The sequence below is a fragment of the Scyliorhinus torazame genome, chromosome 22 (genome assembly GCF_047496885.1).
Source record: "Scyliorhinus torazame isolate Kashiwa2021f chromosome 22, sScyTor2.1, whole genome shotgun sequence".
Classification (NCBI taxonomy): domain Eukaryota; kingdom Metazoa; phylum Chordata; class Chondrichthyes; order Carcharhiniformes; family Scyliorhinidae; genus Scyliorhinus; species Scyliorhinus torazame.
Window position 1 is genome coordinate 94,575,852 of NC_092728.1, and position 12,761 is coordinate 94,588,612.

At 48.6% G+C, this 12,761-nt stretch overlaps 1 protein-coding gene across 4 annotated transcripts in view; it reads left to right on the plus strand.

The window, feature by feature from the left end:
- The window catches only part of LOC140399235 (transforming growth factor beta receptor type 3-like), a 172,473-nt gene that overhangs the window by 126,873 nt on the left and 32,839 nt on the right, over positions 1-12,761 (plus strand). For 3 of the 4 annotated variants that reach the window (XM_072488640.1, XM_072488638.1, XM_072488641.1), the window contains one exon: positions 3,896-4,039. In XM_072488640.1, coding sequence (XP_072344741.1) covers positions 3,896-4,039 — 144 coding nt within the window. The remainder of the gene's footprint in view (positions 1-3,895; positions 4,040-12,761) is intronic. The other variant, XM_072488642.1, reaches the window with a different exon arrangement.

Sequence of the window (12,761 nt, forward strand, 5' to 3'; positions counted from 1 at the left end):
AGCGGCGTTGCGGGGCCTGTGGTCCCGGGAGTTCGATTCCTGGGCCCGATGAAATTTTTGTTTCTGGCCTTTGGGCCTAGCCAGGCAGACCTTCGTTAAGTGCCCCTTCTTTCCGCATTCGCCGCAGATAGCGGAGTGGGCCAGGCAACGCTGGTGTGAGTGCTGGCTCTGCCCAGAGAAGTAGCACTGCGGGCCCCCGATGTGAGCGGGTCGCCGCGCGGCGCAGGCCTGAAGCGTAACCCAGTCTGGAGGAGTTTGAGAGGGGTTCGCAAGGTCCGCGGAGTACGTGCGGAGATTATGATGGGCCGCTTCCAGGGAAGAGGCGAGCGTTACCGTGCCTTGGAGGTCCTTCGCTCCCTCTTCTAGGAGCCGCTGCCGGATGTACGTGGATCGGATACCGGACACGAAAGCATCACGAATATGTAAGGTCATGTGGATTTCTGCTGTCACCTCTTTGTGGTCGCAGTTCCTGGCTAGCGCGGTGAGTCTCTCTAAGTATTCATCTAGCGTTTCCCCGGAGCGCTGGCGACATGTCAAGAGCAAACGTCTGGCTTGTACCTCGTTTATCGGCTTTACGAAGCGCTTCTGTAGGATTTCGACCCCCCGTTTCGTACGTTGTAGCTTTCTCGATCACCGAAGATAGTCGGTGGCCCACCCGGGCATGAAGTAAGATCAGCTTGCGAGGTCCGTCAATTTCAGTCTCTGAGGAATTTAGATAGGCCTCAAAGCACCAGAGCCAGTATTTAAAAATTTCAGTGGCTTCTGGCGACCGAGCATCCAAATTGAGCTTCTCCGGCTTTAGACCGCTGTCCATCTTGATGTAATCTGGTAATTAAATTGAGATACCCTCAATTACGACTCTGGAGAGGAGTTTGATAATACAAAGGCTTTAATTACCAGAGAACCAGACAGCTGCCGAGAAGTGTGCTCACTGCACGCAGCCTACTGAACGTAACCTTGTATACAGCTTCCTGGGGGTGGAGTCCCCGAGGGTTCCAAACCCGGTCTTAAAGGGGCTACGCATTAAAGGTACATGTGTGTACAGATATCTTCCATCACAACTTACTTCCTGAACGTGATTGACGAGTACCCCCAGTTTCCATTCGCCATCCCCTGCCCCGACATGACCGCAACCACTGTCATCAAGGACCTCCATAGCATCTTTGCACTGTTCGGATTCCCCGCTTACATACATAGTGATAGGGGGTCCTCCTTTATGAGCGACGAACTGCATCAATTCCTGCTCCGCAAGGGCATTGCCTCGAGCAGGACGATCAGTTACAACCCCCGGGGTAATGGACAGGTAGAGAGGGAGAACGGAACGGTCTGGAAGACCGTCCTACTGGCCCTACGGACCAGGAATCTCCCAGTCTCCCGCTGGCAGGAAGTCCTCCCGGATGCCCTCCACTCCATCCGGTCACTGCTTTGTACCACAACAACCAAACTCCTCACGAACGTCTCCTTGCCTTCCCCAGGAAGTCCTCCTCTGGGACCTCTCTCCCGACCTGGCTGGCAGCTCCCGAACCCATCCAGCTCCGAAAACACGTGCGGGCGCACAAGTCGGACCCGTTGGTCGAGAGGGTCCATCTTCTCCACGCTAACCCCCAGTACGCCTACGTGGCGTACCCCGACGGCCGATAGGATACGGTCTCCCTATGAGACCTGGCGACCGCCGGAGCACCACGCACACCCAGCCACCAGTCCCACCCTCCCTCCCACCAGTGCACCTTACAGGAGGATCGGTCCATCCGTCGGCCCCCCCACCCACCGACGCACCCTGCAGACGCTCCCTTCCCAGGTCAACCGTTTTCCCCACCAGCGCCGTCTAGGGGTGTCGAAGCTGCCACAGAGATCGAGGCCACGCCCCCAGAGTCACAGACGCCCGAGCCTCCACCGGAGTCGCCACCGAAGCTTCGACGATCACAGAGGACGACCAGGGCCCCCGATCGACTGATTGCTTCATTTTAAAGTGTATAGTTAATTATGAATCATAAATAGTAAATAGAATTGTAAATAGTTACAAAACGCTGTACAGAGGTATTACTGTACCTCCATAACTATAATTTCTACCACGTTACCATGTTGTAATATCAGGCCACCACCCCTGCCGGACTCTTTTTTTTTTAACAGGGGGTGAATGTGGTAGTCTGTGTAGAGGTATTACGGTACACGGTAATGCTGGAACACCATTGGTAGATATTGTATGTTTCCTATTGGTCAAGCTGTATGGTAACTCCGCCCTGCAAGGCGGGGTATAAGAGCCTGTGCCGCCCCAGCAGCCTTCATTCTGTACCTGAGCTGCTGGGGGATATATCTAGCTTATTAAAGCCTTCAGTTGGACTACAACCTCGCTTTAGTGGTCATTGATCGTGCATCACCTGCCCACCTGAATGCATCACTGCCTTGCATATAAAAAAGTAAAATTGATTCTGCTATGATAAAAGCACTGACTAGTGGGTACTGCAGGAATCGGTGCTGGGACCCCAACTATTCACAATAGATATTAATGATTTAGACGAGAGAACAAAATGTAATGAGCTGGATTCTACCACCCCGCCCACCACAAGAACGCCATGGGCGAGACTGGGACAATGTAGAAGCCCATTGACCTCTGGCGCAATTCTCCGGTCACTGGACGAATGTGGCCGGAGAATTCTGCCCAATATCTCAATTTGTCGATGACGTAAAGTTGGGTGGGCGAGTCACCTGTGAGGAGAATACAGAGATCCTTCCATGTACTTTGGACAAGTTGAGTGAGTAGGCAAATTAATGGCAGATGCAATATAGTTTCATAAATGAGAGGTCAACCACTTTGGTTGCAAAAATGGGAATGCAGATTATTATCTGAATGGCCATAAATTAGGAGAGGGCAGTGTGCAATGAGACCTGGGTGTCCTTGTATAGCAGTTGCTGAAGGTAAGCATGCAGGTGCAGCAGGCGGGTAAAGAAGGCAAATGATAAGTTGGTTAGATAGAGGTGGGGAACTCACTGACAGAGCCAGCAAAACCCACCTGAAGGATGTGGCTGCTCCATTCCAAGGCAGACTGGGAGTAAGTAAGTAGTACACACTGTTCCCTGGGGCGACATGGTGACATGTCTGGAAGTGATGGGTAATTGATTAACAGCTGTTTAAGTTCAATAGAAAGGGGCTGATGAGGCTGGGGAAAACTTAGTTGCCTGGAGGCAGAAGACCAGGGTGCCGATGCTCCAGGCCATCCTAGAGGCCGTTCCTGTGTACCTAGGTATAGAGAAGTCACAGGCTACCCTGTAGAATCCTGCCCCGTGTCTTTTGCCACTCTGAATATTACAATACCACTCAAGATGTTGGCATTGACTTAATGATAGCAGTCTGATCTCTGAATCAGAAAGAAATGGGCTCAAGCCATTCTCCAGTGACTTGACTACATAATCTAACATGGCACTTCAATGTGCTGCTTTTCAAAGGGGCCACCTTTTGGATGAAACTTTAAACTGAGGTCCTACCTACTCTTAAAACTGAACATAACAGATTCCATGGTATTTGCAAAGATGATCAGGCGAATTATGGTGTCTTGGGTCATATTTATCCGTCAGCCAACTAAAACCATATCTAAAACTAATTATCTGGTCATTTATCTCATTGTTGTTATGGGATCTTGCTTTGTGCAAATTGACTCCTGCACTTTCCTACATTACAACAGAAACTACACTGGGGGGGGGGGGGGGGAATAGTTAATTCATTCCAGAATTCCATGGGCTGTCTTGAGGTTACGTAAATTGCATTCTTCATTTCAGTTTACTTATTGCACTGCTCATCTGTTTTTAAAATGGTTAGCATAATATTTCATGGATAATAATTGAAAATTAAGCTGCCCTTTAATGATTTATGATTTTTTTTCTCTTTTTCATAAATCAGGTGCATTGCCCACGTACACAAGAGGTTTGTGATCTCGTTAAGCATAATATTATTACCGAGTCAGCTTATATCAGAATTCTTGAGCATTGCAACCCTAAAAAAACACTTTCAAAGATTTACAACAACGTAACTGTCTATGGAGAGGTACATAATATTTTCTTCAATTTTTAAATCACTTTTACAGAGGTTTATATGCTTGACCTCTGATTGGCTATTATGTTTCTTTTGCATCCTCCTCTACTGAAATGTTTATAAAATATAAGCAGTTGACTCCTATCAAGTGATCTGACACATTTAATCCATCTATCAGGAACTCAGTCTGTGTAGCATTTACCTAGTATAAAATTTACTAAAGGTTAATTATAGTGACCTTCCCCTTTGGAATCCATGCTGACAAATCTTCCTTATCTTTTCAGTTTCTAGATTTTTAAAATTACATCTTTGAGTAAGCATTCCATTCTTTCCTATCACTACTTCTAAGTCTAATATTACTTGGACTTGTTCCATCTCCCCCTTTTAACATCGAGGAACCACAGCTGTCCACAAGTCCTCGGGCATTGTTCCCGTTTTTTTAATTATCTTTTTTGTAGATATGTGATATTGTCAGTGCCATCTATTTCCCAACATTTTTTAATATGTGAGAATCCAATCCAACTGGTCTAGGTTTTATCCTATCTAAGCTTGATTCGTTTATCAATTTCTCCCTCTTTCCATCTTAAATATCTTTGAACTTTTTTTTTTAACCTCTTCTGAGGTCATGTCCCCTTTAACAAGCAGGCAAGAACTAGGGTTAACATCTCTCTCGTCGCCCCCCCCCCCCCCCCCGAGACATGTAAAATAATTTTGAGTTATGTCCATGAATGTTAATGCAACCACCACATTGCTTACCTGACACTTTAAATCCATCTTCAGCCCATTGTTTTATGTGCAATAAATGTGGGCAACACTTTATAAAGCTACAGTCAATACCCTGCCTCAACGCCGAGGACCCAGATTCAATCCCGGCACCAGGTCACTGTGTGGAGTTTGCACATTCTCCCCGTGTCTGCGTAGGTCTCACCCCCAACCAAAAAAAAAGACGTGCAGGGTAGGTGAATTGCCATGCTAAATTGCTCCTTAATTGGAACAAAAAGAGTTAGGTACTCTAAATTTATTTTTTAAAAAGCTACAGTCAATACCTTTTGGATCTTGTATTCTTTTTCTGGATTTCTATCATATTATATGCAGTGTCTTCCATATGAATTGGACACTACTAGTTTGTCTTGTTCCCTCAATAAATCTTCAAATTTATCTAGTCCAAAGTTGAATTGACTAATCTTACACTAGTTAACACAATTAATAGGAGCAGGAGTAGACCATATGGCTCATCAATCCTGCCCCACCAATCAATACAATGGCGCCGACTTTGAGTTTCAATTCTATTTTCCCGCCCTTTTCCATATCACTCAGTTCCCTGCCAGAACAAAAGCCTGTCTAACCCAGCCTTGAATGTATTTGATAATGGAGCATCCACAGCCCTGTTGGGTAAAGAATTCCAAAGATTCACAACCCTTTAAGTGAAGTCATTTCACCTTATCTTAATACTAAATGAGGGTGGTGCAGTGGTTAGCACTGCTGTCTCACAGCACAGAGTTCCCTGGTTCGATCCCGGCCCCAGGTCACTGTCCGTGTAGAGTTTATACATTCTCCCCATGTCTGTGTGGGTCTCACCCCCATAACCCAAAGATGTGCAGGGAAGGTTATAATTAGCTACTAAATATCTATTTGGATGACTAATGGGTGTCAAAAATACTTTTAAAATTGTGTTGGTTGTGCAGTAGTAATGTATGTGAGGAAGTATGGCAAGTAAATATGTCTATTCCCATATGTATACTTGTTGAGGGAAAATAACCAAATTTAATACATATTCAGTGAGATTGAATGAAATTAGGATTTGTTCACCCTCCAAAATACATTATAACTTTACTTGCTTTCAATTGTAATTGTATTGTACACTAGAGATTTGTAAGAAAATCTGAAATTTAACTGGTAATATGTGAACGAAGAATATGTTAAGGAAATTAATATAATACATGATAAATGATTATTACGTCTTTAATTAAATAAGTCGCAAGTTTAGATTTGAAGTTCAAACACTGCCTTAAATTTGATCATGCTTGAAAAACAGTCATGCACTGTTGAACTGCAAATAGCGATACAATGCTAATGCTACGTAATTCCACATCAATGGATCATATCGATGCTCTGCAGTTTACCACATCCAGTCATGTATGGTGGTGGACTCCCTGGAAGAGGAGACTTCAAAAATATCCCCACCCTCAATGATAGGGGAACCCAGCATGTAAGATAAGGCTGAAGCATTTGCAAAAATCTTCAGCCAGAAGTGCTGAATGGATGATCCATCTAGGCTTCCTCTAGGGTTCACCAGTGTCACAGAATCCAGTCTTCAGCCAATTCAATTCACTCCGTCATATCAAGAAACAGCTGAAGACACCGGATACTGCAAAGGCAATGGGCCATGGCAATATTCCAGCAATAGTGCAAAAGACGTGCTCCAGAACTTGATGTTAATTAAGTTGTTCCTATACAGCTACAACACTGGCATATATACTCGACAATGTGGAAAGTTTGCCAGGTATTTCCTGTCAACAAGGAGGACAAAACCAGCCAATCCAATTACCAATCCATGCGTCTATTCTCGATCATCAGTAAAAGTACCTCGCCTCTTGACTCCCAAACCTGTTCTCCATCCACATGGCACAAGTCAGGAGTGTGATGGCATGCTCTCCACTTTCCTGGAGAGTGCAGCTCCAACAAGATTCTAGAAGCTTTACACTATCCAGGACTAATCAGCACACTTGATTGGCACCCCATCCACAAATATTCATTTCCTCCATTGACGCACTGTAGTAGCAGTGTGTGGCTTCTAAAAGTGCATTGCAATAACTCACCAATAACTCTTCCAAACCCACAACAACTACCATCTAAAAGGGCAGCAGATGCATGGGAACACCAGGTTGTGGACGTTCCCCCACCAAGCCACCCTCATCTTGACTTGGAAATATATCACCATTCCTTCACCATCACGGGGACAAAATCCTGGAACTCCCTCTCTAACACACTCTGCGATTCCATTGAACCATAAAATTCCCACAGTGTAGGAGGAGACTATTGTGCCCATCGGGTCTGCACTGACTTTTTTTTTAAATATATTTGAAAATTTTTGGCCAACCATCACAGTACATTGTGTATCCTTTACACAGTAATATAACAGTATAAATAACAATGGCCAGTTTTATAAACAAGAAATAAATAATATATAACAAAAACGAAAAGAAAACTAAATGGCAACTGCCTTGTCTCAGATAAACACTCTCCAAAAATATGATTTAACAGTCCAATATACAATTACCTATACCAACTTATACATATTATACATATATATTAACAACCCTGAGAGTCCTTCTGGTTCCTCCTCCTCCTCCCCCACCCCCCCCCCCCCCCACCCCCCCGGGCCGCTGCTGCTGTCTTCTTCTTTTCCATTCCCTCTATCTTTCTGTGAGGTATTCGACGAACGGTTGCCACCGCCTGGTGAACCCTTGAGCCGATCCCCTTAGGACGAACTTAATCCGTTCCAGCTTTATAAACCCTGCCATGTCATTTACCCAGGTCTCCACCCCCGGGGGCTTGGCTTCCTTCCACATCAACAGTATCCTGCGCCGGGCTACTAGGGACGCAAAGGCCAAAACATCAGCCTCTCTCGCCTCCTGCACTCCCGGCTCTTCTGCAACCCCAAATACAGCCAACCCCCAGCTTGGTTCGACCCGGACCCCCACTACTTTCGAAAGCACCTTTGTCACCCCCACCCAAAACCCCTGTAGTGCCGGACATGACCAGAACATGTGGGTGTGATTCGCTGGGCTTCTCGAGCATCTCGCACGCCTATCCTCTACTCCAAAAAAATTTGCTGAGCCATGTTCCAGTCATATGCGCCCTGTGTAACACCTTAAATTGTATCAGGCTTAGCCTGGCACACGACGATGAGTTTACCCTACTTAGGGCATCCGCCCACAGCCCCCCCTCAATCTCCTCCCCCAGCTCCTCTTCCCATTTCCCTTTCAGCTCATCTACCATAATCTCCCCCTCGTCCCTCATTTCCCTATATATATCTGACACCTTACCGTCCCCCACCCATGTCTTTGAGATCACTCTGTCCTGCACCTCCTGCGTCGGGAGCTGCGGGAATTCCCTCACCTGTTGCCTCGCAAAAGCCCTCAGTTGCATATACCGGAATGCATTCCCTTGGGGCAACCCATATTTCTCGGTCAGCGCTCCCAGACTTGCAAACTTCCCATTCACAAACAGATCTTTCAATTGTGTTACTCCTGCTCTTTGCCATGTTCCAAATCCCCCATCCATTCTCCCCGGGGCAAACCTATGATTATTTCTTATCGGGGACCCCACCAAGGCTCCCGTCTTTCCCCTATGCCGTCTCCACTGCCCCCAAATTTTCAAAGTAGCCACCACCACCGGGCTTGTGGTGTATTTCTTCGGTGAGAACGGCAATGGGGCCGTCACCATAGCTTGTAGGCTAGTCCCCCTACAGGACGCCCTCTCCAATCTCTTCCACGCCGCTCCCTCCTCTTCTCCCATCCACTTACACACCATTGAGATATTGGCGGCCCAGTAGTACTCACTTAGGTTCGGTAGTGCCAGCCCTCCCCTATCCCTACTACGCTGTAAAAATCCCTTCCTCACTCTCGGGGTCTTCCCGGCCCATGATACTCTGTTCAATCCTTTTGAAAAAAGCCTTCGTGATCACCACCGGGAGGCACTGAAACACAGAGGAATCTCGGGAGGACTACCATTTTTACCGCCTGCACCCTCCCTGCCAATGACAGGGATACCATGTCCCATCTCTTAAAGCCCTTCTCCATCTGTTCCACCAACCGCGTTAAATTTAACCTATGCAATGTACTCCAATTCTTGGCTATCTGGATCCCCAAGTAAGGAAAGTCCCTTGTTACCTTCCTCAGCGGTAAGTCCTCTATTTCTCTGCTCTGCTCCCCTGGATGCACCACAAACAACTCACTTTTCCCCATGTTCAGTTTATATCCTGAGAATTCTCCAAACTCCCGAAGTGTCCGCATTATCTCTGGCATCCCCTCCGCCGGGTCCGCTACATATAGCAACAAATCATCCGCATACAGAGATACCCGGTGTTCTTCTCCTCCTCTGAGTACTCCCCTCCACTTCCTGGATCCCCTCAATGCTATTGCCAGGGGCTCAATCGCCAGCGCAAACAATAATGGGGACAGAGGGCATCCCTGCCTTGTCCCTCTAAGGAGCCGAAAGTATGCAGATCCCCGTCCATTCGTGACGACACTCTCCATCGGGGCCCTATACAACAGCTGTACCCATCTAACATACTCATCTCCAAAACCAAATCTCCTCAGCACCTCCCACAAATAATCCCACTCCACTCTATCAAATGCTTTCTCGGCATCCATCTCCACCACTATCTCCGCTTCCCCCTCTGGTGGGGGCATCATCATTACCCCTAGCAACCTCCGTATATTCGTATTCAGCTGTCTCCCCTTCACAAACCCAGTTTGGTCCTCGTGGACCACCCCCGGGACACAATCCTCTATCCTCATTGCCATTACCTTGGCCAGAATCTTAGCATCTACATTTAGGAGGGAAATAGGTCTATAGGACCCGCATTGCAGCGGGTCTTTTTCCTTCTTTAGGAGAAGCGATATCGTTGCCTCAGACATAGTCGGGGGCAGCTGTCCCCTTTCCTTTGCCTCATTAAAGGTCCTCATCAATAGCGGGACGAGCAAGTCCACATATTTCCTATAAAATTCAACTGGAAATCCATCCGGTCCCGGAGCCTTCCCCGCCTGCATGCTCCTAATTCCGTTCACTACTTCCTCTATTTCGATCTGTGCTCCCAGTCCCACCCTCTCCTGCTCTTCCACCTTAGGAAATTCCAGCCGGTCCAGAAAGCCCATCATTTCTCCCTCCCATCTGGGGGTTGAGCTTCGTATAATCTTTTATAGAATGCCTTGAACACTCCATTCACTCTCTCCGCTCCCTGCTCCATCTCTCCTTCCCTCACTCCCCCTATTTCCCTCGCTGCTCCCCTTTTCCTCAATTGGTGGGCCAGCAACCTGCTCGCCTTCTCCCCATACTCGTACTGTACACCCTGTGCCTTCCTCCACTGTGCCTCTGCAGTACCCGTTGTCAGCAAGTCAAATTCTACGTGTAGCCTTTGCCTTTCCCTGTACAGTCCCTCCTCCGGTGCCTCCGCATATTGCCTGTCCACCCTCAGAAGTTCTTGCAGGAACCGCTCCCGTTCCCTACTCTCCTGCTTTCCTTTATGTGCCCTTATTGATATCAGCTCCCCTCTAACCACTGCCTTCAGGGCCTCCCAGACCACTCCCACCTGGACCTCCCCATTATCATTGAGTTCCAAGTACTTTTCAATGCACCCCCTCACCCTTAGACACACACCCTCATCTGCCATTAGTCCCATGTCCATTCTCCAGGGTGGGCGCCCTTCTGTTTCCTCCCCTATCTCCAAGTCCACCCAATGTGGAACGTGATCCGAAATGGCTATAGCCGTATACTCCGTTCCCCTCGCCTTCAGGATCAACGCCCTTCCCAAAACAAAAAGTCTATTCGCGAATAGACTTTGTGGACATAGGAGAAAAACGAAAACTCCTTACTCCTAGGTCTGCTAAATCTCCACGGATCTACTCCTCCCATCTGCTCCATAAAATCTTTAAGCACCTTGGCTGCTGCCGGCCTCCTTCCAGTCCTGGACCGCGACCTGTCCAGCCCTGGTTCCAGCACCGTATTGAAATCTCCCCCCATTACCAACTTTCCCACCTCTAGGTCCGGGATGCGTCCTAGCATACGCCTCATAAAATTGGCATCATCCCAGTTCGGGGCATATACGTTTACCAAGACCACCGTCTTCCCCTGTAATTTGCCACTCACCATCACATATCTGCCCCCGCTATCCGCCACTATGGTCTTTGCCTCAAACATTACCCGCTTCCCCACTAGTATAGCCACCCCCCTGTTTTTCGCATCTAGCCCCGAATGGAACACCTGCCCCACCCATCCTTTGCGTAGTCTAACCTGGTCTATCAGTTTCAAGTGCGTCTCCTGTAACATAACCACGTCTGCCTTTAGTTTCTTAAGGTGTGCGAGTACCTGTGCCCTCTTTATCGGCCCGTTCAGCCCCCTCACATACCACGTGATCAGCCGGGTTGGGGGGCTTTTTACCCCCCCCCCCCCTTGTCGATGAGCCATCCCCTTTTTCCAGCTCCTCACCCGGTTCCCACGCAGCTGTGTCCCCACCCCACCCCATACCAGCTCCCCCCTCTCCCCAGCAGCAGCAACCCAATAACTCCCCCCCCCCCTCCCCCCCCCCCCCCCCCGGGCTAGGTCCCCCACTAGCGTAGTTACACCCCCCCATGTTGCTCCCAGAAGTCAGCAAACTCTGGCCGACCTCGGCTGCCCCCCCGTGACCTCGGCTCGCACCGCACGACGCCCCCTCCTTCCTGCTTCCCTATTCCCGCCAAGATTATCATAGCACGGGAACCAAGCCCGCGCTTCCCCCTTGGCCCCGCCCCCAATGGCCAACGCCCCATCTCCTCCACCTCCTTTCCTCCCCCCACCACCACCTGTGGAAGAGAGAAAAGTTACCACATCGCAGGATTAATAACAAAACTCCTCTTTCCCCCCTTTTTACCCCCCTCTTCGCCCCCCATACTCGCCCCACCACTTTGTTTCAAACGTTCTTTTTTAATAACCCGCTTATTCCAATTTTTCTTCCACAATAAAAGTCCACGCCTCATCCGCCGTCTCAAAGTAGTGGTGCCTCCCTTGATATGTGACCCACAGTCTTGCCGGTTGCAGCATTCCGAATTTTATCTTCTTTTTGTGAAGCACCGCCTTGGCCCGATAAAGCTCGCCCTCCTTCTCGCCACCTCCGCACTCCAGTCTTGGTATACGCGGATCACCGCGTTCTCCCACCTACTGCTCCGAGTTTTCTTTGCCCATCTAAGGACCATCTCTCTATCCTTAAAACGGAGGAATCTCACCACTATGGCTCTAGGAATTTCTCCTGCTCTCGGTCCTCGCGCCATCACTCTGTATGCTCCCTCCACCTCCAACGGACCCGCCGGGGCCTCCGCTCCCATTAACGAGTGCAGCATCGTGCTCACATATGCCCCGACGTCCACTACTTCCGCACCTTCAGGAAGACCAAGAATCCTGAAGTTATTCCTCCTCGCGTTGTTCTCCAGCACCTCCAGTCTTTCCACACATCGTTTGTGGTGTGCCTCGTGCATCACCGTCTTCACCACCAGGCCCTGTATACCGTCCTCATTCTCGGCAGCCTTTGCCTTCACGACCCGAAGCTCCCGCTCCTGGGTCTTTTGCTCATCCTTTAGCCCTTCGATCGCCTGTAATATCGGGGCCAACAGCTCCTTCTTCATTTCCTTTTTAAGATCTTCCACACAGCATTTCAAGAATTCTTGTTGTTCAGGGCCCCCATGTTAAACTACCACCTTCCGACGCCATCTTGGTTTTTGCTTGCCTTCCTTGCCGCTGCTCTAAAGGATCCACCGCAATCCGGCCACTTTCCCCTCCTTTTTCCATCCGTATCCAGGGGGGATTCCCTTCTGGTTTACCGCACAGTGTTTTTAGCCGTTAAAATTGCCGTTGGGGCTCCTATTAAGAGCCCAAAAGTCCGTTCCACCAGGAGCTGCCGAAACGTGCGACTTAGCTGGTCATCGCCGCACCCGGAAGTCTGCACTGACCCTCTTAAAGAGCACCCTACCTAGTTCCA